The sequence below is a fragment of the Anas acuta genome, chromosome 22 (genome assembly GCF_963932015.1).
Source record: "Anas acuta chromosome 22, bAnaAcu1.1, whole genome shotgun sequence".
Taxonomy (NCBI): domain Eukaryota; kingdom Metazoa; phylum Chordata; class Aves; order Anseriformes; family Anatidae; genus Anas; species Anas acuta.
Genome location: NC_089000.1, coordinates 5,730,671 through 5,758,479, shown reverse-complemented (window position 1 = coordinate 5,758,479; position 27,809 = coordinate 5,730,671). Strand labels below are relative to the sequence as shown.

The following is a 27,809-nucleotide window of genomic DNA, read 5'->3' as shown; positions in this document are numbered from 1 at the left end:
TAGTTTTTTGTTCCTTGTGTGTTCAGTGCCTAAAACTGCTGGGACCTCATCTGTGCTTGGCACGTGCCTCGCTCAGCTGCAGTAGGGTTGATAACACCGTATTTTGATCGAAAGTAGATCTGGGTAAAATAAGGATGGCCGTGTGAATGCAGGATTGGACTTTGATCACAAGCAGTCTAGATTTACATCAGTTTGACTCTGTTGACTTCTTTTTCATCTTCAGGCTGGCATGGCTTGCATCAAAACTTAGCCTGCATCAGAGGATGCCCAGCAGAGCACGGAAAATTTGGTGCCTTCTGTCCCTCAAGCAGTTTTGTTTCTTATCAAGCTAAATTGGCTCTTACTGAGCAGAGGGTTAATTTATTTATTTTTTGCAGAGGGGTTGCTGTCCTTTGGGTGCAGCTCTGCTGAGGTTTTTGCAGACGGAGGGGACAGAACATGGTCTCAAAGCCTTTAAGAAGGAGCATATCCACAATGAGAAGGGCAGCCTGCCGACTCCCTATGAGGATGCTTTTCATTCTGAACAAAAATGTAGTAAACTAGGTCCGTTTAAAGAAAAAAAATTAACAATGCAATTCCTTAAAACATTTTTGGCTTGAAATTCTTGAGCTGGTAATTCAGGGCTGTAAATCTATCCAAATCTATCTGCACTTGTTTGCATCAGCAGCGTGGATCTGGTTTTCTGAAGTCTCACCTTACGCTGCTGTGATGTGTTTCTCAGAAATAAGTTCAATAAAAGTAAATCAGTGAGGCTGATAAGCATTGCTGTCCCCTTACGGGTGCAGAGGGCAAAGATCTTCCTTGCTTCGGGAGGATTTAGTTTCATTGACGTCTCTGCTATTGATTTTAAAACATTATAGAATTTTTAAAAAGTATCTTAAGAGGATATTTGAAATTATATACTCTACAAGTTACTGTGCTTTTCCTCTGGCAGTGCTGAGAAGCTAACTTATGGAGAGTAATCTGATTGTTTTGGTGGGACTCCTAATACCCTGGACTGTCTGTCACATCAAGGTCTAGAAGTAAGGATACACAAGGATACAGGCAGGCTGAATTGCCACCCCTGCCTTTAGGCAGGATTCAAGGGAAGTTCAGGATTCCTCAGAAATCCAGAAAAATCTGGGATTTGAGTCTTTACCCCGTGACAGAAGATGATTCCTGCTTGTGATCAGGTTTCCCACCTGTCCAGCCCCAGTGTGCGAGGCAGAGGAGCTGTTGCTGCATCCATCCAGGGCAGAGCACTGCTGGAACCCCTGGTACATCCCACTGCAAGAATAGGAAACACAGGAGGAGAGGAAATGAGCCAGGTGCTTGTTTTCTTCAGGTGGCAGCTTCACCTGGGATAATCGTGCCCTGTTGCCTAGAAGTCTGCCCCACGGGACCCCCAAACAGCTTTGGGGGAACCGGGATTCTTCCCAGGAAGAATCTGGCTTGGTAACTGTAATAGCAGCTCAGTGTAAAGAGCACATGTGTGTTCAATACCTAATAAAGTCTAGGTATCGGTTGCTTCAGTGATTTCCCATGTTTGGAGACCAGCCTTCACCTGGGGAGGTCTCTCCGAGCTGACAAAGGAAAATCAATTGGAAACACACACGGTGCAGAATTCCTTGTGGTGAGGATCGCAGTCCAGCTCGCATGTTTTAAATTGTACCCTGGAGAAGCTGCCCTTAATTTGTTGGAACCGTACTTTTCCTCTTATTTTTTAATGCCATCTCTGTGCATGATACTTTTTCTTCAATACCGAGTCATGTGAAGGCTCCTTCTCTGTCTGGCTGGAGCTAGCTGACACCAAAGAACATAACGAGCTTGGGTGTTCGAGGCTCTTCTGTGGGTTGGCGCAGGGGAGACGCCTGGTAACCGTGCAAAGTGTGGGGCATTTGGAGAGAAAGACTTTGCTTTGGCTGGTTGCTATTTATTACCGCTGAATCCCAAAATAATAGACATCAGATTTTGAGATGGCAGTTGGCAGCAATCCTGCTGCGTGTTCCCATGGACAGACAGGCATGGAAAGCCAAAACAAAGCTACTCAGATTCGGAATTTGATGAAGAAAACCTGCTCTGTACTGGCAGAATGAAACCCACAGCCTGCACCGCGGGACGGGCGTCCTACGAGCGCTGGCTCTGGCGGAGGGGAGCAGTGGGCTGTGGCCATCAGGTGTCTGCTGGGGATAACCCACCGTGCTTTCTCCAGCCTTTGTTTCCAAAAGCAGCTTTTTATCTGGCTTGCTGGACTTGGTTTACCAAGAGACACGCATTTTTCAAGGCCTAAATATCTTTTATTCCCGTTCACATCAGTGATGCTTGGTGCCTTGGCCCTTGGAAACGTTCCGTGATTCAGCTTCCCCATGAGCAGGCTGGGGCGAGCACTGCTGGTGCTGCTTATGGAAATCAGATCTTCAGATTTCTGGGTTAAAAGGCCAGGAGACCACCGTTACCATCAAGTCTAAGTCTGGTACTATAATAAGAAATAGGACTTCCCCAAACCGGTTCCTGTTTATGGTGGCTTGGCTTTGCAGCTTTCTTTTGAAGGGAAGCGTGCAGTTGTGATTACAGGTCCTGTTGCGTATTGATCCTAATAAATAGTTTCAGTGGGTAGCTACTTGTGCTATGTAGGAAACATTGATGATATTGCTAGTTTGGGTTTGTTCCGTGTCACATTCCTACCACCTGGTCTCCTTACAGCTTTGTATTTCATTCTTCAGAGCTCTTTCAGTGCCCATCAAGAAGCCACCTCTCAACCTCCTCCTTGGTGAGTTAAATGCAGCGAGGTTCTTCAGGCTCTCCGTGCAAGGAGGCGACCCCAGACCTTTAGCTTTCCAACTGGTTATTGATAAAAATATTAGAGAGATGGTTACGTGCTTATATTCTGGGATCTTTTTATCATCTTTTAATCCAGTTAACTTGTGCTGTGTTGGCTGGTAGTGCTCTCATTTCTCATTCAAAAAGTTGTGTGGTGTAGGAGCAAGTAATTTGCAGGAATCTAAGCACATGACACCAGCACGATTGTCTCAGCAAAAAAGTTACGGGATCTTTTCCATGAACAAACTTTAATTTGCATAAATTATGTCACCTTCCTTTAATTTATTATGGCTTGTCCAGTTTCCTTTATTTCATTATTTCTCCTGGGGGCTATAAAATTACTTGGATTATCCTGTTTATGCTTTTTAAAACACAGGCCCAGTGCTACGTTTTCCCGTTTACCTTGGATTTCCTCATTGTTCTGAGACTCATTAAAGATCAAAGTCAAGTATATAAAGAACTTCCCTGGCTAAGTCCTGAAACTCTCCGAGTGCAAGTGATCCAAGTCTGCTGATTTAAAACTCTATAACTTCAGAAGGTTCAGTTTGGAAGCCTCCTAATTTATTGCTGGAATGAAAAGTATTTAATTTTCCTACCAAGTTAGAGCTAGCTTTTTCTCCCAGCGCAGAGATGAAATATTTATTGAACATCCTGATTTTTTTTAGCATTCCTGACGGTTCTGCCATTCCCATCCAGTTACAGGCTGAAACCACGATTACCTCTTCTGCTGAATAAACCAGCGTTTACAAACCAGTTTGGAATTCTCCAGCGAAAGAAGGAGTCATTAAAATCGCAAGTGCAATTATTCCAGATTAGGATCTTTATGATGGGCGAGGAAGCAGAAGCCTGCCCCATTACAAAGGGCCCTTCTCTGCGCGTTACGCCGACGGGATGTCCAACTGTCTTAACGTCTGGTACTCAGCTTTTGGTTTATGCCTCCGGTGGGATTTCTGCTGCCTTTGCTTTGGTCGCTGCTGGTTTCATCGGCAGCCTGGCGCGTGGCTCAGCTGGTGGAGCACTAGGAGGGCAGGATGCTTTCTCTTCCTCGGCTCAGCGCCGCTTGCCAGGCTGAGTGTTTACAGCCTGCGGGTTCGGGTAATGAATAGATGTGCCGGGCTTCAAAAACCCGACCTCTGTGGCTTTCTGATGAAAGCCAAGCCGTTCTCCCCCACCTGGATGCTGCTGTAGCTCACGCTCCTCGTCTGGCTGCTTCTGTTTTCTCCCGGTCTTCCAGTCAAGCCTTCCTGCTTGCTCGCCAGCTTATGAAGCAAGGCAGCATTTCAGTTATCCAAAGGAGCGCTCACGGTGTGTTTTGTCGGAGCTTTCTCCTCTTTAAACACTCAGATCTGCCTTCCCTCGGTGTTTGCTGTAAATGCTCTTGGAAAGGTCTCGGCGCGGGGCTGTGTGTGCAAGGGAAGAGGTGGCGAAGTGATGCACCCACAGCACAAAACTCCTCTGCTCCCGGGAGCACCCAGTGGGAGACACCTCGCCGGGCACCTCCCTGTGCTCCAGGCTCGCGTTCATCCAGCTCTGGCTCGCGGAGATGCTGTGCTGTTAGCCCGGGCTGGCACGGAGCATCTTGATACCCTGCGAGCTGTGAAACTCGACATATGCCGAGGCAGCGAGAGGAGGAGAATCTTTCCTTAAAGCTTCCTGGGAATGTTCTGGCAGTATTTCATCTGCCGGGGGCTGCGGTGTCATTCAGGCTGATCCCAGTAGGCCAGCGGCTTAGGATCAATAACGCCCTTGATCAGCAAATAATTCTACCTTGATCAGAGAATCCTGGTAATTAGAGCTGGGAAGGATGTATGGCTTCACTCAGCCTGCTCCGGAGAGCCCCGAAGCACGCTGGCATCCGTGTGTGTGCTTCTTGGGTTTTTTTTGGGGGCCATTCTTGTAACACAACGTTAGCCAGGCTGTGCGTTGTTATTTTCGGGAAGTATCAATGTGGGATGTTTCACTGGTTTTCCTCGATAAGAAAATACGAAAAAAGCCTGTTTTAAAAATGGCAAAGACGAGGGAGAAGTGGGGCACGAGGAGAGGAAATGGCCCCTTCTGATCGCCCAGGAGCAGAGCTGGAAACGGAGCTCAGCCCCTCAGCTCCCATTCCCTTTTGGTGGATGCTCTGCTCAGCCTCAGACCTTGTGTGTGTCAGCCCCCAAAACGCCTCCTCTGCTGCCCTGACCAGAAGGCGTTGTTCCTGGGGATGCTGGCTTTCCAAGGCTGACCAAAAAGGGAGGCCCTGCAGCATTTTGGTGTTTTTTCGACAGCCTGGTCCAAGGGACCTGGTTCATGACCCAGCCACGCTAACACGCAGTGCTACCCCTGGCTGGGGATGCCGAGGTAGGTGGAAGTGGCTTCATTCTCTCTTCCTTCACTGCTGTCTTCATCCCTCCTTGGGCTGAAACTTTGTGTATTTGGGACAACCTTTTTGGGGTGAAACTGCATCTGTGGGATTCAACTCGGAACAGAGCGCAAGAGACGCGTTGTGCGGTGGCACAGGACGGCGCTCTGCTGTGTGCAGCTCCTTGGCGGTAGCTTCCAGCAGGTTTTCGGTGGCACAAAGCAGAGCAGCTGGGGGCTGGGCGAAGGCTTAAAAGGTTTCTAAGTGAGCGTGTGGGAAATGGGTTGGAGCGTGCTGTGCCAGGGCCAAGTCTGCCCCGGAAGACTTTAGTCATCGGCATGCAAAGCACCGAGAGGCAGGGTGTCACGGCACCGGGGCTGTGCGGAGGGCAGGAGCTGTCACAGCACTAGCTGCTTGTTACAGAACCCCAAAAATGAGGAAATAAAGATAGCTTTTCATATTTATTTTTTTTTTTTTTTTTTGCGTGGCTGTCTGTGTGAGCCCATCAAGCAGGAGTATGGCCGCTTGCCTACAAACAGATGAGTTTTTTATTGCTTTTGCCACCTCTGCGGTGCTGTAAGGCCTGGCTAGACCAGAGAGAGCACGATAAATCTGGTTTATATCACTGTGAACTTTGATATATCTTATTAATATCACGCTCACGATTTGAGTATTTAAACATGGATGGCACACACGCGAACGTCATTTAGCTTATGCTTGCTTTATTTAATTATTTTAGATTTATACAACACCTGTCATGGGCTCGGAACTGCCATGCAATTAATTAAACCTACCAGGCACTCCAGGTGGAAAATGGGCTAGAAAAAAAAACCTCAGGAGCCTCCGCTGAAGCCGTGTAGGATGCCTCCGAGGGAAGCCTGCGTGGGTTAGCGAGGGCAGGGATTGCACCGAGGTTTGGGCAGAAGGAGGAAGGGAAACAGGGCTCACACAGCCACAGCAAAACATCTCGACCCAGAGGGAGCAGGCGGGATGCTCAGAAACCCGCGTGGCCCAGAGCTTGGCTTACAGTCGGGGCTCTTTGTGGGCTGCTGTTTCAGCACCTCGTGCAGGGAGCCCGACAGAGCCACCCCAGGCAGGGGGGGCAGTTCCTGCTGCCTCAGCTCCCACTGGGATGCCCGCAAGGTTTGGAAGTGGTTTTGCATTCGCGGTCTCAATTTTCCCCAGTTTCAGCCTTTCTTCAACAAAAAAAAAACGTCAAGAAACGGGCTGAGGGCTTTCATGGCAGGGCTGGCTGGCTGCAGAGCCTGTGCTGCCTCCTCGTTTCTCCTGCCCCTGCCTAGCCCCCAGACCACAGATTTCAGCAGAATTACACAAACGCCATGATATTGATGATTATTTCGGGCTCCTCTTGCCCACGTACCCCACAGGAATTCGCAGCCCTTCTCAACGCTTTGCATATGCAAAATTTCTGAGAAAGGAAGAAGTTAATGAAAGGCAAGTTCTCGTTGCTGGGAGTCAGCAAGCACAGGGAGAGCCTTTACCCAATTTGGATGAAGCACCCTTGACCAGAGCAGCCTGAAACGTCTTTGAGAGGACTCTCCTTCCCTTGGCACTGCTGAATTACCTCTTAATAGGCTGCAGAGAGCTGCAGCAGTGCAGGGCGAGCTCCCTTCCTGTAGACTAAAGGTCAAGCGTAGCCCCTTGCTGCTGCAGGAGGTGACACGGCTGTTCTGAGTAATTGGTTTAAAAAAATGCATATGTATCTTGGTGGCACCAGAAACGCTGACTAAAATCCAGAAGGAAATAACAAAGCAGTTGCCCATGTGCATCAGATGAAAATGGTTTCGCTCTCTGAAATATCCGCCGTGCCTTTGTAATAAAATTAGCGAGAAGGGAAAATGCCTGGTGAATGCAAGGCTGAGAGGCTCTCACACGGTTTTCCAAGTGTTGTCTTTAAACAGCAGCGATCCTGGGGGGCAGGAGCGTTCCTTTGTTCTGTTTCTCCAGCCCCGAGCATGGTGGAGTTGTGCTTTGGGACTTGTAGCTGCTGCTGCACTTGGGGGTCCAGTGATTGGGGTGCCTCGGTGCGCTCGTGCTGGGCTGGGGGTACCCGCAGTGACAAGGATCACGTGGACCCGTGTAAAAAGGGCTGAAAAAAAACCAAATCTGGCACCACGGAAGGCAGAAACCAGGAGATGAGCTAATAATGGGCCAGAGAGATGGAGGACGCTTTGCAGAGGATGGGGAGACATCGTCTGAGCGCTAATGAGGTGTTTGAGTTTTGGCCAGGATTAGATGGGGGCATTCTGCGTTTGGCTCGACGAGTTCAGCTGGAGAAGGGCCAGAGGACTCAGAGCTTAGGTCCTGGAGACTCCAAGGGTGTGGAACAAAGAGCAGAGCTACCTGCTGTCTCCTCGCTCTTCCCCTGCCTCCTGTGCACCATTTCCCTGCCAGCGAAAGGCCAGCAGCCCGCAGGAGCAGACAGAGCAACTCTTGGGACTCGTGCTTTGCTTCCTGGCAGATGAGATAGCAGAGAACTTTATTTTCAGGAAAAAAAAAGCGAGGTGTGCTCCAAGCACGGATCGGCAGGTGAGGAAAGACAGGAATGAAAAGTAAGTAGAGGGTGGCTCCGAGGAGGAAATAGCAGGTGAGAGGCAATTGCTCAGGAGCTCGTGCTGCATGCTCCTGATTTAACAAACACATTCACTGCTTGCCTGCTTGCTCCAAGGTCAGGAAGGCAGCAAGAGTGGTGCCAGCACAACAGGTCTGCTGGAAAATAAGGCGCCCTTGTGTGGTATCCCCCCTCCAGGGGAGGTGGAGCTCCTCTAATCTCCTTCCCCTTATCCCTCTTCCAGCTGACCTCCTGGGCTCGGTAAATAACATTGCAGGAGCCGCAGGAACCGGCGAACAATGAGCGGCCTCCCAGGGAGCCCGAAATTCCTTCCCCCTAAATAGCAAACTTTGCAGTCTTTGCAAAAGCATCCGCAGTTATTATTCATTTAAGTGGCGGTTTGTGTTTTTGTTTTTTTTCCCCCCGATATGTATATATATACACACCGTGCCTTGTCTGTCTTTTACCCTCCCACTTCAAAAGTGATTCCAGAGGGGATTTTTCTGGACCTCCAGCTGGCTCCCAGTGGCTAAATCGACCCAGCCTTGTGCCCGTGGGAGTGCCTGGTGCTGGGTATTGCTCTCCTCTTGTTGTTGTTGTTGTTGTTTAGGGCTGGCTCACCTGCCTGATTGCAGCACAGAGGGAGATAGAGGGAGATTCGCCTGAGCCTTTGGAGATGTGTGCAGGGATTTGTCCATCTGATCCCTGTTTATTTTAATAGAGCATTCAGAGCTGGAGAGCTGCCTGTCAGAACTGATTTTGTGTCTCCAGAACCAACGGGTACAAGGTTTTGCTCACTTGATTAGCCCTTATTTTGGGTTTCTCCTTGTATCCAGCAGCATTTGGGTTTGTGGTGGTGTTTTGTGTGTTTTGTTTGTTGTTTTTTTTTTCTTTTTTTTTTTTCCCTGTGCAAAGACTGCATCCTAGAGTTGACGCGACGCTGTGCTGGACCTCGGTATTTGCATTCTGCTTTTATTTTGAGCTGGAGCGAAGGAAATCCAGAGGAGCTGTTCATACCCATCTGGAATTGACAGCGTTCCCCTCCTGCACGTGGGGTTCCCAGGCTTGGTGGCTGAGCTTTGCAGCAGGGATCCCCGTGCCAGCATCCCCGCATCCCTGCTCCCCTCCTCTTCCATCTCTGCCCCCTTTTTGCTCTCCCTCCCCTCGCCCAGCGCCGCTGCTTGCATCTTCGGCCTCTCCTCCGCCGGCTGCTCCTCGCAGGGTGGGGTGAGGAAAGGGGGGGCGGTGGAAATTCCTGCCGTGAGCCCCAACCCTTCCACCCCCACACACTACCCTGGGAGAGACCCAGACAGGCGAGGTGACTCAGCTGGGGCTGGCTGCGGCCTGGGGCTGCCGTGGGGAAACGAAAGGCCCCCAGGCAAGGCAGCCAGGCAGCTGGGGGTGGCGGCTGCTGCTTGCTTTGCTTCTCTTTTTTTTTTATTTCTTTTTTTTTTTTTAAGCCCAGGGACCTCGCAGGGCGCAGGGGAGACGGCTGCTGCACGGGCTCCAAGAGCCGGTGGGATGTAAAAAGGGAAAGCAAGCCTGTTAGCAGCAGGCTTCAGGTCAGTCTGCAAGGGTCCCAGACTCTTTCACCTAAAATTTTTTAAGGTTCAGCAAATCAGAAGCAGCTGAAAAGCAGTGGCTGAACCTCCCAGGTTTTTTTTTGCACCATGTGGGTGACTCTGGGGCAAGGTCCACCTGAGCAAAGGACCTAGAGCAAGATTTGGGCTGAAGCTCTGTGTGTGGTGGTCTCCAAATGGGGATGGTGTTACCCTGCCTGCCTCTGGAGGTGGTGATGGTGGAGGGCGAAAGCCAGGTCTGCTGTCAGGAGCTCCGGGGCTCTGAGCAGGATGAGTGCTGTGAGACGGGGACGAGGGACCCCCCTGGTTTCCTACCCCCTCCCTGGGAAGGGCAGGGAATTGCTGGCTTTGGACTGCTCCCCCTCTGTGCCTTCTGGCCATGCGGGCGCACAGGTGTGCCTGCAGAAATGTGTGAAGACATGTGCGTGCTAATGGCACCTAAATATAGCAGCTGCTCCTCGCTCCTGTTAACCTGTCAAGTGACTCCTCATCCTCCCTGGCTTTGTCAAGCCGTAGGTATTACTCACGGCCATGACTAATTCCCTACGGAGGGCCCCTAAAGAGGGTTAGAAAATGAGGCCTCCGTCGCTCTGGGGCACAAAACATCACGGCTTTTTTTTTTTTTTTTTTGTCTGAATTTGGCTAATGAGAGGAGAAACTCCCGCGGATAGGCTCGAGCTGCAGACAGGGAGTCCTCAGACAGGTTTTTTCTCCATGGCAGCCGTCCTGGCGCCCTTCCGAGGAGGCGTGCACACCCGAAACCGGCCCTGGGTGTCTGCAGGAAAGCCCAAAGCTGCTAATTGGGGCCGGCGCTTTCTGCAGGAGGAAGACGTGATGGAAACGTGCTTAGGGTGGGATTTCACTTTCGCTTTCGGGGACTTCCTTTTCTCAAAGGCAGAGGCTGGCCGGGTAAAACCGAGCTGCTTAACGGCACACAAGAGGATCATGCGACCGCAGAGAAGTCTGCGTCTTCTTGGAGCGGCGGGGGGGGAATTAGGATTGGCAGAGTGTAATTGGTAAAGCTCCGATTTGGCTGGGATTTTGATTTGAACAGGCCCAGAAAAGCGCCAAGCAAACCAGAAGAAGTTGGGACCTTAAATTTGCTCTCCAGCACCTCTGACGGCAAAGTACACCCGAGTACACTTATTCAAGAAGGAAGAGTGCCACCTATTGAGTCCCACATTTCCCCTCCTCAGGAAGGCTGCGTGTGAGCACCCCATCCAGGTACTTTCCAGGCACGGCTCCTCACCACGCAGGTGGTGGGAAGGAGCCCCAGCCTGCGGTGCTGCCCTCCTGCAAGGGGAAGCCGAGCGTGCCCGTAAAAAGCCAAAATTTTCCATTGCTGCGGCTGTGCCGCGTGCTGGAGAAGCAGATGCCAGTTGTCCCAAGTCGCCATCAGCAACCTGCCAAGTAGAGAGGGTTTTGTGGAGCAGGATTTGTGTTTAAAGTGAAGAAAACCTTCAAGGCTTTCAGGTGGTGCTGGGCGAGTTGTGGTGGTGCTGCTCGGCGTGCCCCGGGCTGGTGAAAGGCACGAGGGGACGTGGGGCTGCTAAATGCTGGCTGCGTGGGCAAGGTTTGGTTCTCCACGAGGCCACCGTGGAGTTCCCACCTCAGGGAAATGCTTAAATGCCTAAGAAGGGAGATAACGGGTGCCCGGACAAAATGTTTCACCTTTAAAAACAAACACACCCTCCTCCCCCTGGATTTGGTTCCTTTAATTTGGGTTCTGGTTTTCGCTCCCATGGGAAATGAAGTTTTTTTCCCCTGCTCAGAAAACTCTTCCCTTTGGTATTATTTTTTTTTTTTCCCCTTTGAGCTTCTTGGTTTTATTCTTTTGATGAATTATTTACCTCTCTTGGGTTTGGGGTTTTTTATATTCTCTTTGTGTTTATCTTCAAAACATACAACTCCCAACACTCCCTAATAACACACAACCTCCTCGCGCTCCCCGCTCCCATTCAGCACACATCGCAGAGCCACTGTGTTTGTTGGTCATTTGTCTCCCAGCCTTACATTTCTACATACGGGCGTGCTGTAAATCATGCCGTATCACCTCGTGGCGTTCCAGATGTGCCGAGCCCACCTGGCAGCGTATTTTTGGGAGTGGTTTTGGCTTTTCCTTGGCTTTTGGTGCACGCTGTCTGAGCAGAGCCCGTAGTGCTGGTGCTGAGCGATCCCGGTGGATGCTGAGCGTTGCCCCAGTGCTTGCAGAGCCCACCTAGGAGGGAATCGTGCCGACTGCAGGTAATTCCCAGCTAGGTTTCCTTCTCAGGGGCACCCTGGGGTCTGAGTGGTTGGAGCAGCAGCCACGGGGACAGGACCTTTCTGTCCCACTCTTGCGTCTTCCACGAGTCTGCCGTGCGATGGCGAGCGAGTTGCCCCCCCTTCCCTTGGTCTCACTTGTTTGTAAAAGGGTATAAAAGTATTTCCAGGGACGCAAAGCGAGAACTTTGTGCCCTTTTTGCAAAAGCTGCTGGCCTAGAAATGAAAGGCCTGGCAGGCTGCAGTGCTGTTACCGACACGATAGGGCTGGACTTCAATGTTTGCACACCTTGGCTGGGGAGTGGGAAGGACGGGATCCGCGTCGTGCTTCCAGGAACTGCTGGTGGTGGAGCTGCCGCTCGGCTCCTTTTTGTCGTCACCAGCCCCACCGCGGAGCTGTCTGCCACCCCATTTTTCATACGAAGCAGCAGCAGCACCGGGGTGGCTTGTAGGAGATGCCTCTTTGCCTCGGCTAGCTCGTGTTAATCTGCGTGTCGCCCTGGGTGGTGACAAGCCTCCTCCTGCTGCTCCCGACCACGCTGCGTTTTGGGGGACCGAGGGCATGTCAGTCCTCAGCAGGGCCGAGGAGGAGGCAGGGAGTCCCTGGGGTGGCAGCAGCCACGCAGGAATTTGGCAGGCTTTTTGCCTCATGCCTGCTGCTCTCCATCTCTGTCATTCATTCCACTCCGTGCCGCAGCTGAAGAGCACGTATCCAGGCTCCGAGGAGGCACGTCCAGTAGTTGTGCAAAATCAGTTCATTTTTTATTGGATTTGAAGCCTTCGTGGGCCAAATCCACCCCTGGAGGGCTGAGGCTGGGGAACAGGAGGCAGCCGGGGCTTTCTCTGGGTAATTGACTTGCTCCTCGGTGTCCACCCTCAGATTTGCACAAGAAACCTCCCTGCCTTTGCTTCTCCTTCTCCGCAGTGCTGGGGCTGAGAGGCCTTTGTCCCTGGCAGCCTCCTCCATCAAGATGCATTAAATTAAGCACCCGCACACACCGCAGCCCTGAGGCTATTAACCCCCCGCGCACACAAATAATCCGTCGTGGGCTAAGGAGAATAACTTCAACGTTTGGACCCTGCTCTCGTCCAATTCATTTCCACACCTGCGGGAGTGACCTTCAAAACTTGCTGGAGGCTCTGTCTCCAAAGTCGGTTCCTCATTAGTGGGAATGAAATGTGCTGCGGGGCTGCCGCCGCGTCTCCGGAGAGCCGAGCGCCGAGCCAGGCTGCTGGTCCCTGCCCAAGGATCGTGCCAGGCCCTGTCAGTCCCCGTTAGCTTTCCAGACGCCCTGCTTCCCTGCCTGCTCCTCCTCTCCTCTCCGCAGTAACGTAATTAAGATTAATGAGAGGTCCTTGCGGCACGGCCGCTAAGGTTTGGGTGCGCAGGGGCTGCTGTTCCAGGTGGCTGGATGTGCCGGAGAGCGGGGTCCGTGGTGCCAGCGGTTATTTGGTGCTCCCTGCCACCCCTGCTCGGAGGAATCTCTCTTCTCCCTTTGCCCTGATGGCTGCATTTGGGGTTTTCGACCAGGACTGAGTGCCGGGGCCGCTGGGGAGACCTTGTGCAAACGCAACATTGGCACTGATGTAAGTCTTGCTTGGGGACCTCAGCCTGGGCTCCTGGTTCTGGGGTTGTGTGGCTGACAGTCGCTGTTTTACACCACGAGCACAGCCAGACCCTGCCCCCAAAGCATCCAAAATAGAGGGGGTCAAGGCAGAGTCAGCCTTACCTGCAAGTAAGGAGAGTGGAGGAGACCTCTTCTTGCTGAGTGGTGTCCTCGTGGTGAACACAACAAATATGAGGAGTACGCAGCGCGTAACGAGATGGCTTCGTTCACTTGAGGGACTCTTCATTTATTTATTTTCTATTTATTTCCATAGTGAACATGGTCTGGTGGTGGTGTTTCCTTCTAGCCTTCATCTCGGCCGTGCCATGGGCAGGTCTGCGGTGCTCTTAGAGAGTAAGGGGAGAAAAAGCCCGAAGCCTCCCGTTGTGCTCCGGGTCCTTGCCATCCATCAGCCAGGGGTCACAGCAACTGCAGATCATGTGCTGGGGTCTCAAAACCTGCAGGAAATCAGTCTTTGTTACATGGAAAATAAAGCAGTCTATGGGGAAAATAACCATAAATGTTCATTATTTGTACAGGAAAATCAATTTGTAGGCCAATTGACCAAATAAAGTAATACAATTTGCTGGGAAATTCCCTAGGTGTGGCTGGCAAATCACGGAGTGGAAATGGCAGCGGTGGCTGCAGAGGTTGTCTGGTGGTTTGGGGGTGGGAGGGATAAGGGGAAGGGAGGTAAAATGGGGGGAAATTAAGAAAAAACAACAGAAAAGACCACTTTCTGCCCTTCTGCTGTGCAGCCAGCTGCAGGGAAGGTCCTAAGAAAAGGAGGAGAAGCAGAAACTGTTGGGTTTTGTTTCTGGTTTTGGTTGAGTTTTGTGTTTTGTGTTTTTTTTTTAATATCAGAGAGGGTGTTGGAAAAAAGGTAGCAGTGTCACCACCAGCGTGGCAGCACAGAAGGAGCTGTGAGAGGCGGCACGGCCGCGGTGTGCGGGGAGTGACAGGGACATGACCTCCCTTGCTTCTCCCTCGTTTCGCCCCCAGCCCACCTTGGGCAAGCCCGTGTGCGTGGAGAAAAATCAGCTAATCACCCTGCAGGGGCTTTACGGTGGTCCCGGGAGTCTCGTGGCAGGGCTGAGCTCAGAGCTGAGCGTTTCTGAACGTTTCTGCTTCGACAACCTCTGGCAGTCCCACCACGCCTGCACCTTCCTCTGCTTTGTTTTGGTATCGATAGTGTGAGAGCGAGATGTTTGCGTAAACACCGGATTTTTTATTTTATTTTTTTCAAAAGTGAAAGCAACACCTCAATGAATATTTGGAGTTTTCGTGTTTGCTTTGGATTTCCCAAGTCTTCTTGGCCGTCGGGAGGGTCGAGTCGATCTGAGGAAGCTTTGTGGGCAGCCCTGGCTGCTGCTCGCTTGCTAAGCAGCTGCTGTCCCCTTGGATTTTTCTTCTCCTTTCTCAGAGCTGGGAGCAGGCTCGAAATCCTACAATTTGCGTGGCTTTCTGTGGCTTTGCCAGCCTGGAGGATCTCGGGGAAGGTGCAAGGTGAAGGCTTGAGCTCATGGTCCTCGAAGCATGCCCACCCAAGGGGGACGAGGCTGTGCTGCTGGGTGGTCCCTCCATGGAGGCAGATGGGGCTGATTTTGGGGCTGATTTTGGCACCAGCCTCCCTGGGGAGCCCTCGGATGCAAGGCAGAGCTCGGGGTGTGCTGGGCAAAGCTGCTGCTGCCTCTGCTCGCAGCTGGGCTGCTTCAGTTCTGAGGGAAACTGCTTAGAAATCGATTTATTTTTTTTAAAGCTGGGAAAAAAAAAAAAAAAAAAAGCCTTCTTGTTCATTTCCATTTGGTGCTGGCCAGGAACGTGAGTGGTGGTGAAGTCAGGAGGCTTTTTGGGTCGGTCTGACCCCAGGGTGCGTGAGCTGAGGATGCCTCGGGTCGGGGACCTGCAGTGCAGGAGCTCTCCCTTTTGTTCCTCTCATGCCCCTGCTACATTTCGGTCACCAGTGATTACAGGGCTCTTCTGTGTTTTGGAAGCCCAGCTTTTAAGATGTTTTTAGAGCTGATTTTCCAAAGGAACCGGCTGTAGCTCTCAGCAGGGAACAGCTCTCAATAGGTGCAGCAGCAGCAGAACTGCTGTCCATGTGGGCAGCAGAGCTGGAAGCCACGCTTGGAAATCCCAGGGATCTCAAAGAAATGCTTCAAGCACGTGTCTGCAGAGCAGAATGTAAGCATAAAGCCCAGCTGAATTTCCCTTGCTGAATTATTTCAACTTTGCAGGGAAAGGCTGTGTCCTCGCGGACCCGATGAAATGAAACGTTGGAGTGAAGTGTTAATTCCTTGGGGGAATGGTGGACAGTTATTTTGTTCTCTTGTCTTTCTCCTACCTGAAAGGTAGAGCAGTGAGGTGCGTGAGGAGAAGAGGAAATGTCTGAAAGCATCCGTGCCCTTTTGCTCCTTGTCTCTTCACCAGAGTGGAGGAGCAGGAAAGGAAAGAAAAAAGAGAAAAACGCGTGAGTTTTGCTTTTATTTGGGAGATAGCATCAGTGTACCACATCCTCAGTTGGTGTGAGTTGACTTTTACTCCATTAATGCCGACTTACATTGCCTGAGGACCTGGCTTCAAATCTCTGCTTCCTTCTTTTCAACCTCAGACTGAAATGGACGAAGTTATTTGATGTGGGACAGACAGAGAAAACAAAGACCACACCACTCCTCGGCCTTCTTCCAAAGAGTTTTTGAAAGCAGGTAGCTCCAAAAGACTGATGGATTTTCTATCCTGGGGTATTTCCCTTCAAAGACTGGAAATTCCACTTGGCTTTTCCAGAAGAGCACGGCTCTGACTCTATTAACAAATTATCCTTTAGGCTTTATAATTCACTCAGAGGTAATAAATGGGAAACGTTTCCTTCTGTTCACGGGTCTTGCTCATCTGTTTCTTTAGGGCTCCAGAAAATAACGTTGTTAACATTGATGGGAAGAGCTGCCCTTCTGGGTAACTTTTTTTTTTTTTTTTGGTTTATAACATATATAATTTCTCCAATTATAATAGTACCTACGGTCATGTTGGTACTCCTCATCAATGCATCCTTCTCTGCTCCAAAATGCTTACAGTATAACCAAGGAGGAGGTGTTACTGCTGGCTTTTTGGAGCAGGGAGACCGAGCACAACGGGGTCAAGTGAGTTGCCTGAGATCACACAAGGAAGCTGTGGTTAAGAGCAATCTTCTTCTTTGCCTTCTTCTCTCAAGAAAAGAATGGAATCCTCTAAAAAAAAAGGGCCTGGGCTGTCTGTAGTGGAATTGATGGCTTCGTATAAAGAAGTTGGTGCAAGCAGCTCTGAGTGGTGAAAGGGTTTAAGCAAAAGGATTCACGGCGTGCCTGATCATTTGTGTGTCTCTCATGTAATGCAGCTGGGCTAGGCTGCAGGTCTCATCTGAGGAAGATTAACAGCTTTTTTTTTTTCCTATCACACGTCTGCAACTACTTCTCCTACACAGCAGCTCGGGGAATCGCTCCTGGTGGTACCTCAAGCTCTGGAAAATAGTGAGATATTTGTCCTGGGGTACCCTGCAGGACAGCTGGTGCCTTTGCACCTGGGAGTGCAGAAATCTTCCCTCACTTTCAGTTAAGTTTCAGTGTCCAGAATGTGGAAGTACAACCTGGAGCATCCAAACCCCCTGATGTGAGGAGAAGCAACCTGCAACTCTCTGAGGACTGAGCAGTCCTGTTAATGGACCTCAAGAAAACACATGGATATTGACTACTGCTTGACCTTTCTTCTAAAGTGCTATTTAAACAGAAGGAGCCAATGCTGGAAGCATATCCCCAGCTCAGAAGATGCAGTAGCACTGGGTGCTTCCCTCTCCCATTTGCTCTCAGAGGAATAATTGCAATTTGCCATCTAAGCATTTGCTTCGTCAGTTGTGCTGCAGCCAAGCCCAGACTCTGCCATCGGACTTGGAGCTTTGCACCCTGAGATTTTTGGTGCCCTGAGGAATTCTTTGAGATTTTGGGGTTTTCATTATTTAGATAACTTTTTTTTTTTTGTTAAAGGAGACCTGTATCACAAAAGCACATCCTCACCAGAGCCCCCCAGGTGTTTAGCCATCCTGGGTGCGTTGTCAGTCTCAAGGCTTTTTGATACGAATCCTGGGAGCACCTTACCCCTGTGATTCCTCACACTTGGCAATCTCAAAATTCTTCCCACACACAGCGAGGGAAAGCCCTGCTGCAGGACTTCGTAACAGCTTCTCAGACCTGCTGTAGTCACAGCCTGGCTCTGAGTGCCCCATGGATAATGGGATCCTATAAGGTAACGAGGTAATGGGAGTTCTTTAACTCGGGCTGTTACGAGCTCTCCTCTTAGGCTAGAGAGGACAATTTGAGAGCAATCTCTGCAAGTACTTAAATTGCTGCATGGAAACTGATAATTCTGACCTCTTCTCCGGCTGGGGTTTAAGACATCCTGGCTTGTTTGAGAAGAGCACTGGATGCGAGTCTTCCTGGCCAAGGAACCAGAAGAGAGAGGTTCATTGACAGAGGTGGTTGAGCAGATTGACACCTTGCAGCATCACCTGGCATGCACTGAGGGCTGCCAGTGGTGAGTTCAAAGCATTTTGCTACCTCCCAAACATCCCCGATCTATCGGGGATCCAGCTAGAAATCAGCACGAAGGCTGCTGCGACCTGTGTAAATTAACAACGGGTACACACAGACTGGCATCAGCCCAGTTTGTTGTTGTGGGCAGGTAGGAGGAAGGTGACAGCAACACTCTCCAATGAATGGCCTTTGGGATTTTTTGCTGAATCAAGTTTTGCAGAACACATCAGCGAGCGGTTGGTGCTGGATCAGGCCTTGCCCGAAGATGTCATTTCTCTTTCCTAGCTGCTCCATTGCATTTTCTGCTTTATTTGTATACAACCTTAAGGGGGCAGGGACGGAGCCGAGAAGCTCCTGCGTCAATGCTCTTCAGAGCCTCGTATGAAGCAAACTTGTCCGAGCAGGCCAGCTTGCTCACGTGATGGAAGAAAATATTCCAGGAAGAAAAAGGGAGTTTACTTTGACCTATTATAAACAATGGTGTGAAAAGAAATAGTTTGCCCAAATTGAGCCGTGTCTGTTTCAACAAAATAGCCCTTTTTTTGCAGAGCTGCTGGGCAGGATTGGCTGTTTGGGAGCGATGGCTTGGCAATTACTTGTGAGTTTGGCTGCTTAACTGTAAATATTGCACTGAAAACGGTGGCCTAGGAGGAAGGAGAACGAGAGGAAGAATGAGCTCGGTGGGATGCCTTTGTCCTTATTTTAATGCGTTCTACCTGTAAATGTCAGTGGGTTTTATCAAAGCGAGGAGGTGATGCTCTTGGAGGAAGGGTGGCCGAGATGTGACCACCTGTGGTCGTGCAGTAACCTGTGGGCAAAGCTGGGGCAGAATCGAGGTTTTTCAGCTGCTGTCTTCTTCAGGAGGTTCAAAAACCAAGGGTGGGCTGCACCTTGGTCCTTTTCGGTTTTGTGCTCAGCGCTGCCTTCGTTTCGGCGTGCCCCTTGCTGCCTGTACCTACAGAGGGATGCCGAGCACCAAACCCAGCGGCCGTCAGGTGAGGAGCTGGGCTGCAGCTGACGGGGAGGCAGAAAAACAGCTGCAGAGGAAGGCTGCTGGCTGTTGTTTTATTCATCTGCTCATTACCAAACAGGAGATGAGGGGCCGGGCAGCTCGTTGGGTCCATGACCCCCCTTTTGGCAGAGGTGCAGGCGCTCCTGATGCCATCAGCCCGGTAGGATGCTGGCCTCGGGCGCCTAATGAAGGCCCAGGGGAGGGCAGGAGATTAGCTGGGCAGGCCCCTGGCCCTTTCCTGGGTGTTTAATCACAGCCAAAGGTAAACGCCAAGCCTGTCATTTAGCCAGCAAGGGGGTGTGTGGGCTCCACGGGGGTGTAATTTCCCTAATGAAAGCCATTTGACTGGGTTTATTATTTGAAAAAGAAAAAAAAAAAAAAAAAAAAAAAGATTCCAGGCTCTCAGAACCTCCCCCTTTCCTTTTCCATATCTTTATTATCAATAAAAAGAGGGAGAAAACGCTGTCTGGACTCGAGGATTTCCTTCCCATATGGAACAGATTTAGCATTCCTCGGCTCCCAGCGCTGGCACCGCACCAAGCTCCCCTCCTGCCTCCCCCCTGCATCCCCTGCCTGCTCCCCGTGTTTCCCAGCCCTGCGTGGACAGCAGGAATGCAGATGCTGTTGTTCCTGCAGTTGTTGGTTTTCCTTTCCATTTGTATTTTTATTTTTTTCTACCCGATAGAAATCCTGTTTGCAGCGGGTCGAATCGCAGGCACGTGAGCCGCCCCGCAGACAGCCCCCGATGTTTTTAGCGGCGCGCAAACTCCTTGGGCGTTGGCGTTTCTGCCTTGTTTTCCTGGGGATGCTGAAGGAACCGTGTCCGTAGGGACTGCACCTGCTCGTCGGCTCGGGTCGCTTCCCGACGGGAGCGCTTCCCGTGGCCTGGCGAAAGCTTTGATTCCATGTGCAATTTTTTTCCATGGCTTTTTTTTTTTTTTTTTTTTTTTTTTGTGCCTTGCAGCTCTCCTCGCCGAGGCCTTTCCATTGCTGGGATCAATTAAACGCTCACCAGGGACTCTCGCTGCGAGGAATCTTTCCTTTTCTGGCTGCCTTTGAATGTCACACCAGGGCTTTCAGCTGTTTTGACCTTGTTGCAGTAGCTCCCAGGGCACAAAACCTTTCCTAACCCTCCCTTCCCTGCTCTCCCCCAAGCCCCGTGCTCTCCGCCCGCCGCTCCATCTGCGAGCTCTCCCAGGGCTCTTGTGCAAGAGCTCGCCCCTGCTATTCTTGGCTGGGAGCGCGGGGCTCCAGGGGAGAGCTGCGAGGGGGTGGGATGGCCGGGTGGGGGGAAAAAAATTGCATTTTGTAACTCCTGACCTCTCCTAGCCACACGGAGCGGAATTTTCCCCTGCTCTCTGAAAGGGAAGAAATCACACTACTATTTTATTTTTTTTTCCCCCCTATTTCATATGGTCCCTTGCTTTCAGGGCAGAGCAAGCAGGCTTCTGGGCTTCTCCACTCAGGAAACCTTCCACGGGTCCAGCATCATTTTCTTTCCTTTTTTTTTTTTTTAATTGTAGCTGCATCTCTCCATTATTTGACTTACCGATACTTTTAAATTGCGTGTTGGTACCCCTCTGATTTTTTTCCCGGGGAAAGGAAATCTCCTCGCCTGTGATTTTTCAATACCAAGCCAACCCCCCCGCCCGGCCGGTGCTGTAAGCGAGGCAGTGCCAGCAGTCACTGCTGTCAGAAGACCCCAGGAGGGTGAAGTGGTGAGTGCCGGAGGGCTGGGCTGACGCAGGACCGGCTGGGGGGGCGCAGGGGAGAGCGGGTTTTAGGCTCCAGCTGCATTGCGTTAGCTGGTACCATAACCCACAAAATTAATGGTGCGAAGGGGAGGGGATCCTAAGGCGGGAGGCAGCTCTGCTCTGCCCCCAGCACTCACCCTTGCAGTAGTTTTGGAGGATTGCAGGGGGGTTTTACTCTCTGGCCGGGCTAATTAAGGCGTGGATAAATGATGCTCGCTCTGTTCTGTTCTCGTTTGGTTGAAAACGGAGTTATTTAACGGGGGAAGCTTCGAGTGCCGGCTGGGAGTCGTCTACAGCAGTCACCTGCCCCTGCTAAAGGGGGCTCCAAGGAACTCAGCATCGTTTTGTGGGTTTTAGTTAAATCCTGCCTTGATTATTGGGCTCAAATAGTTGTTTTTTTCTTTGTAACTGCTGAGAGTTTTTTCCTTCTCCTCGTGTTCATGCTCCCAAGGGGCTGGGAGCTCTTCACGTGGTGCGTGGGTCAGGCTGGGAAGAGGGAAAATCTGGCGAATGTAAAGCCTTGTTCTCAGCTTTGGGAGGCCCCCAGTGAGCTCTTAAATGTGTGTTAATAACTGATAGTTTATTAGGGATCATTAAAGAGGGTTCGGTTGATAAGATCCAGCACAGGCCAAACCACGCAGTGCTTCCAGTACAAGTTTCATCTGGTGCTGAGTGCCATGGGTTAAAAAGATCCTGCTTTCACGAATTTTAACTGATTTTAAGTTCTTTTGCTTTTGAGATTAAAAGGTAGACAGAATTATTCCGATGGGAAGATGCAAGTGTGGAATAGTTCAGCTGTGCTTGTGGTGCCTTTCAGGGCAATCAGGTGCTTTCTCAATTAAGCCAGGCTGTTAGCTTCGTCTTTGTTGGGGCTATGAATTAAAAACAATCCAGGGGACTGTTTTTTTTAAAAAACAATTAAAAACGATTCAGGGGACATGGACAGGTTTTTCTCCCAAGTGTCTGACGTCCCCGTGAATACCAACAAATTGGAAGGTGGTTTTCTTGCAAAATACTCAAAGTTTATGAAAGGTCCCTGCCTGGATTCCTGCATCCCCTGCCTGGATTCCTGCACATCGCACTGCTCCGCGTGCCTTTTGCTACCTGCCACCACGAGCAAAGTGACATTTGATAACTGAAGCAGCGTGGCCACAAATATCTTCACCTCTGCAGGTGGGTTCCTGTCCTGTCGTCCCTCTGCACGTGGCAGAGGACTTCAGCAAAAGCCCGAGTTGTAGGAATGGCTCCTTGGTGGCTTGCTGCTCGCCAAGGAGTGTTTTTTATTTACAGCTTGGACCGCTGCCTTCCCAAGTCAGTGGAAAGACAATTGATTGTAGCAGGTTCTGGAGCAGGCTTCTGGCTACCTTTGTGCTTAATTTAAAAGTAATGTGTATCTACTGGTGAATGCCTCTAAACAGATTAAGAAAGTGCAATTGATTCAAAAGTGACTATAGATGAACATAAAAGGCAAAATTGATTGTCTCGGTCTATTTTAATTTTCTGGGAATGCAGAAATGTTAACAAAAAAAAAATGCCCCAAACCTGTTGGCATAAATACAAAGAACAAAATAAACACAGATTAAAAAAAAAATAAGCTTCCAGTGCTGGACTGCAGGTGTTTGCAAGGGAACTGCTGTGGCCCCATTTCCAGTGCTGCCCATTCGAGTTCATTCGTGTGTCTTTAGGGGAACAACTTGGGTGATACCCACAGAGGGGTGTAGATATTTTTGTATTCTATACATACAAATTCGTACTTTATATATACGAATATATATGTGTACATATAGGTATGTATATGATATATATATATATATATATATATATATCGGCTGATATATGCATATATAGCAGCTTTAGGTGCAAGGTTCTGGTTTTAGGAAGGCAAAGGACAAGCATTTTAAGGAGCAGGGGAAAGTGGGAACTGGTGCTCGGGGTCCGGTGGGCTGTTTCTCTCCTTTAGTGCCTCCCTTTTTGCTGCACTCTCGCTCTTGTTAGGGCTGATGAGTCCCTGGGTAGTCACTGAGACCCGGTAACTGCTTGAAGGTACCATAATGGCCATAAAATGATTTTTAGTATCTGATCAGCGCTATTCTCTTTAGCCTGCAAAGTCACAGCAGAGAGCGAATTGCAATTATTTTGAAGCGGAAATTTGCACACCCGCCCTCCCCTCCCCCTTTAATTGTTATGATAAATTGCAACTTCAGGAAAATATATAAAGCTCTGGCGTGATAAAGCTCGTGCTGATATCAAGTCCTGGCTTTTCAGCGTGACAGAACCGTGGTGCAAATCCTGCCCTCTCTTTGCATTTCCCTTCCTCCCCTCCCGTTTTCCCTTTCTCTCCTTTTCTCCCCTCCGTCCTTTGGACACCGTGCAGCTCAGAGCAGCTTTGGGCACGGGATGAGCTCTGTGCGTGTTCCCCATTTGCACAGGAGCAGGAAAAAGGGGCCGGGGCGGCGATGCCCACGTGTGCAAAAAATGTTTAGGGGTGGGAGACGCAATTTATGGCACGACCCCAGGCTGCAGGCAGCAAGAAATCTCTGCAAAGGGCAAGGTGAGGGGGGCTCTACTGCTGTCCAAGGGAGCCCCCTGTCACGTAGCATTGACCCCTGGCACCGTAGGGATTCACCTGCTGCAGCTGGGTCTTGGAGAGCCACCAGCAGAAGCCACAGGAATGGTGTCCCCGTGTCCGAGGCCGGGCACTGACCTTGTTGCTCTTTTCCCAAGGATGCTCTTTTCTTCTTCACGCTGCGCGAACAAAGCGCACGAAACCTCATGAACAACAAATCCGGCTCAGAGGGTGTCTTTTTCCTCCTATACATGACTTTTCCCTTTTTCAAGCCAGCTTGGCCCACTGCTCCTCTCTCGCTGGCTGTCTGCAGGTCACAGGCAGCTGAGTTCTTGGCTTGGAAGCGCATCGGAATGGAAAAGCTAATGTGCCTCCTTGGGGCGATGCCTTCCAGATGGATTTAGCTAATTATCACAACGATTAGGGCTCCCCTTAATGACCACAACTGGAAATTTATTGACAGAGGTAAACAAGAAGTTTTCGTTTCGTCTTGGTGGAAAGTTCTTAATTTGTTTAATTAAAAAAACATGGGCTCTTCTGTCACTTAGCCGTGCTCCGCGCTCCCCTTCAGAGAGCCTGCCTGGCTCTCCCACCACATTTCCATTTTGCCAGGTTTATTTGGAAAGTTGGAGTTGCTGCCTTGCACTCACTTGACCTGTTTCACACACCTTGCTCCGTTTTGTTCCAGTCCTCCCTAAAACCACGTTCCTTCTGTAGCACTCATCTTCTCGAAGAAAGCACACACAGAGTATGCAAAACTGTTTTACCTCCCCTCACTGCGGTTCCCTGCCAAGTTTCTTGCTTTTGTTTGCTGAAATTTTAAATTCTGCGGGTCGGTGAAGTTGCAGGCTCTTTTCCTTGGTTTCTAATCCAGTGTCTTCCACTGCAAGTGCTCCTCTTGTGGCTCTCTGTCTCGGTCGATCACAGATTAAGACTTGGGGTGTTTAGCTCAGGAAGATGCTATCACAGCGAGAGCTAAAAACCCAACGAGCTCCAATTTAGGCTGCCCCAGGCTCGAATCCTCTTGTGCATCATGCACAGAGGGTGCAGGAACAGAGTCATTTATCATACGTTCTCCCTGCTGGCGGAAGATAGGAGGTTGGGAGCAGGGTCACGTTGCGCTAGGTTCTGCACACAAACACACAGGCAGCAAAAAAAAGTGGCTTTTGCCCTCTGGGCGTTTTTCTCTGGTTTATTTGAGTCTTGTCAGAAGTGAATTGTTGGGGGCCAAACGCTGCCAGGACCTCCCAGGGGAAGCTGGGACAAGGCAAGACCTGCCAGATTGCTCTGCATGTGCAAATGGACGGTGAAAAGTAGCCTCAGTAATCAAAAATAGGTGGATGTGGACTATTCACTGGTGTGGGAGACAAACCTGGTGGCTGGCAGAGGCGGTTTTCCATTTGTAGTCAGAAGTGTTCTGGATTCTCTGGGTCACATCTTTGCTGTGCTGCTGCCAAAGGTTGCGTTTCACCTATTCTGCTGGGAAATATTCTGGAGAGGAGGACTGGAGCCTGACAGCTCCATCTTCCTTTCCTATCGGTGTGAAAGAGCCAAAGTAGGAACGGAGAGGTGGGGAGAGGCTGGAAGTGCATGGCTTGAGTGTTGGAGCTGGAAGAGCTCAGGAGAGAAGTGTCTCTGCTGAAAAGTCCTTTGCAAAGCCTTTGCCCACCCACCATAGTTTGAAACCCGTGTTTTTGAGCTCTGGACAACATTGTCGTCCAGAACAACCATTTGTGAGGAGCTTCTTGGTTCTGGGTTGTCTAACCAAATTCTCATTTTTTTTTTTCTTTTTCCCTCCTGCCCTTTCCTGCTGCAACTGATTCCGCCCTGTGGCAGAACCGGGGTCGCCTGGCAGAGAAGAGGACGATCCCCCTGCCTCCCACCAGGATCCCGAAGAAAGAGCTGACCTCCATTTTCTCGCATAGTGATGACAGCGAAGAGAGCGACAAGGGCAATGGTCAACACCCCGAAGTAAAGCAGGAGGAGGATCTCCATATCAGTATCATGAAAAGAAGGTACTTTCCTGCCAGGGAGAGCTGGCGTGACAAGAGCAAAGACAAAGCGCACTGGGCAGCAGGTGACCACCCTTTCTGGGCCAACACTGCCCGGCCAGCCCGATGGAGACACCTCCAGGGCTTCAAATTCAAGTGCAAATGGCCCATTATAGCTCAGGAAGAGCAGCTGGATCCTCTCCTGTGCTTGCTGACTCCTGTTTGGGGCAGCTGGGGTTTGAAGAGGCTTTGTACCACGGGGCTTGTGTTTGCACTAAAGGCATCTGCATTTGCAGACGGTGATTTTTGTGCCATCCCCTGCCCAGCGCTCTGTGTCTTTGTGCCTGGGGAGCCGAGGAATTGCATGAGCAAGAAGTCATCCGTGGGCCCTTAACCGGGTGAAAAGGCTCGTCTTCTTCTCTCATGTGCCCAGAAGTTCTGATGTAATAGAAACGGGATAATTTAATGTTGGTGAGCAAAGTTTGGGGTGGAGATAGCAACGATGGTGGTAGTTACGTGTTCCTGATGGCGTGTCAAAGAGCACAGCCACGTCTGCCTGGTCCTCCGTGGTCCAACGGGAGATGTAATGGAGCTGCAGGAGGCAGAGTCACTCAGGGTTACCTCAACACTTAATATTTTGGTTACGTCTTGCTCAGTACCAGAGATGTTCACACAGGAGCTCACGCAGGGTTAGGGGAGGAGGAGGAGGAGGGATTGCTCTAAGTTACATTCGAGTAGCTGTCAGCTGGGCTCTCGTGTCAGGCCTTAGTGCCAATAATATTCAGCTGCAAAATTTTGGGTTCTCTTCTCCTTCACAAGAAATATGGTGTTTAGAAGACCTGTAACTACAGGAGAATAAATACCTACAGGTGATGTGTCTCAGCCTCCCATGCATATCATTGCAACTCATCTTGATTGTCATCTCTCTCTGATGCATAAAATCACTCAGATCCTAAGACAAGCCCTATAAAAACAGAGGAGTGGAAACCGAAGGCATGTAATTGCTTTTCTTATGTTTTATGTGTTCCTCGCTCCTGAGTAGATGAGCTATTTCCCCTCTTGCCTTCCAGCAGACGCTGGTACATTCTGCAACAGAGAGCTGGGAAGTAGGGAGACAGCACCGTAGCCAGCTCTCCTCATAAAACCCACCTGTAATTAAAGTCTGGCTTTATCATCGCAGCTGTCCGAGGGCCGTGGCCGAGGGTTATCGCTCGGAAATGAAGAGGTGGCTGGGGACAGGATCGGCCCTGCCCGTGCAGGCAGGAGGCGCGGAGGGGAGGGAAGCCTCCTCATCAGTTTGGGGAAAGTGCCCTCCTTCTCCACCCCCCCTTTAATTATGCTCCTAATTCTGCAAAATTACAGCACGAGATTTTTCTCATTAGGAGGGAGAACATAACGAGCGTTTAATTGATACGCTGGGCCCCCAAAATACAAAGTGCTCTTATCCTAAATCTTTAATTACTGTAATTGCTTCGCCTTGTTTATTAGGAAGTGAAGACAGAAAAATACTCGGTGGTTATTAGGCAGCGGTCCCCCAGCTTATCGCGTCTGTTCTGCACTCCTTCGAGTCCTCTTCTCTGAAGGTCCTTTGCTTGAGCGTTGTCTCGATTCCTTGGAGGATGTTGTTGCCTTTTCATTTTTTTTCCTGCTGCCCTGGCAGGGAACACCTACCGCTCCCATCCCTCGGCATTGCCAAGCGCTCTGCCCCCTGCAAATAGCCAGTCCCACTAAATCACCCCCTTCTCCTGGTGGGGGAACACCGACCGTTCCCAATTGTTGGAGGGCGAGGAATGGGGAGCAGCCTGAGGAAGATGCAGGTGTGGTGGGGCTGGCTCTGGAGGCAGCAGCACGAAGGCCAGACAGCTCGCAGACACGACAGCTGGGGCCCGCCGGAGCCCGCGCCCCATCTGCCTCCTGCCTTTAATTCACCTGTTGTGTCCTCCCCGCCTGCTGCTGGATTGGGCCGAGGTTTTATCGCCTCCCACTGAGAGGGAGAAATAGGTTAATAGCAGGAAAACAAGGTCAGGGCCTGAGCAAACCTGTGGCTTCCTCTCGTACCCCTCACGTACGTTGATTTTATGGTTATAAACAGCGGCATTATTGCTGTGGATGTTGTTGCCTTTTCTTTTTTTTTTTTTTTTTCTCCGTTCTCAATTTCCTTAATATTGAGCGTTTCCTTCCATCGTTGGCACAAGGGGATGCTTCCTGCTGCTCTGAGGTCTAGGCATCGGTAAAGAAGAGGCCCAAGGGATTAGAAAAGGAGCCAGAAGCTCAGTTCCTTGGTCAGTCTCTCATCCTCGCCTTTGCCACTTGTTTCACCCGTGACCTTAGGCATCTGCCTGTGCTGATGGCCTTCAGAGGAGGCCTGAGGACTATCAGCCTGCCTCGTGCTGTTCCTGCAGCATTGAAGTCGGTGCCTTTCATTGCGTGCCAACTTATTTCCCTACCAAGTCCTTGCAGAGCCGTGTCACTGCGCTGTCCTGCACGTGCGGAACGAGTTTGGTGCTCTAATGAGCTCAGCTCATCTGCTTTGAAATCCAGGTGACCCAGGCTTAGAGGGGGACGTTTCTCAGCTCGTGGTGAGACCCCCTGAGTCCTCCTGAGCCTGCTTTGCAGGGTGTGCTAAGCAGCCTTTGTGGTACGCCTCCTGTCTGGAAAACAGGGGGCTTAAAATCTTGTCTCATATAACCAGAGGCGTCTGCTGAGCTTGATACCGTAGCTTGATACCCAGACTGTAAGCACTTAGGGAACAAGCTCTGGAGA

At 50.5% G+C, this 27,809-nt stretch overlaps 1 protein-coding gene across 2 annotated transcripts in view; it reads left to right on the top strand.

Moving 5' to 3' along the window:
- The window catches only part of SAMD11 (sterile alpha motif domain containing 11), a 102,457-nt gene that overhangs the window by 11,004 nt on the left and 63,644 nt on the right, over positions 1-27,809 (top strand). For both annotated transcript variants that reach the window (XM_068658908.1, XM_068658907.1), the window contains exon 3: positions 24,892-25,070. In XM_068658908.1, coding sequence (XP_068515009.1) covers positions 24,892-25,070 — 179 coding nt within the window. The remainder of the gene's footprint in view (positions 1-24,891; positions 25,071-27,809) is intronic.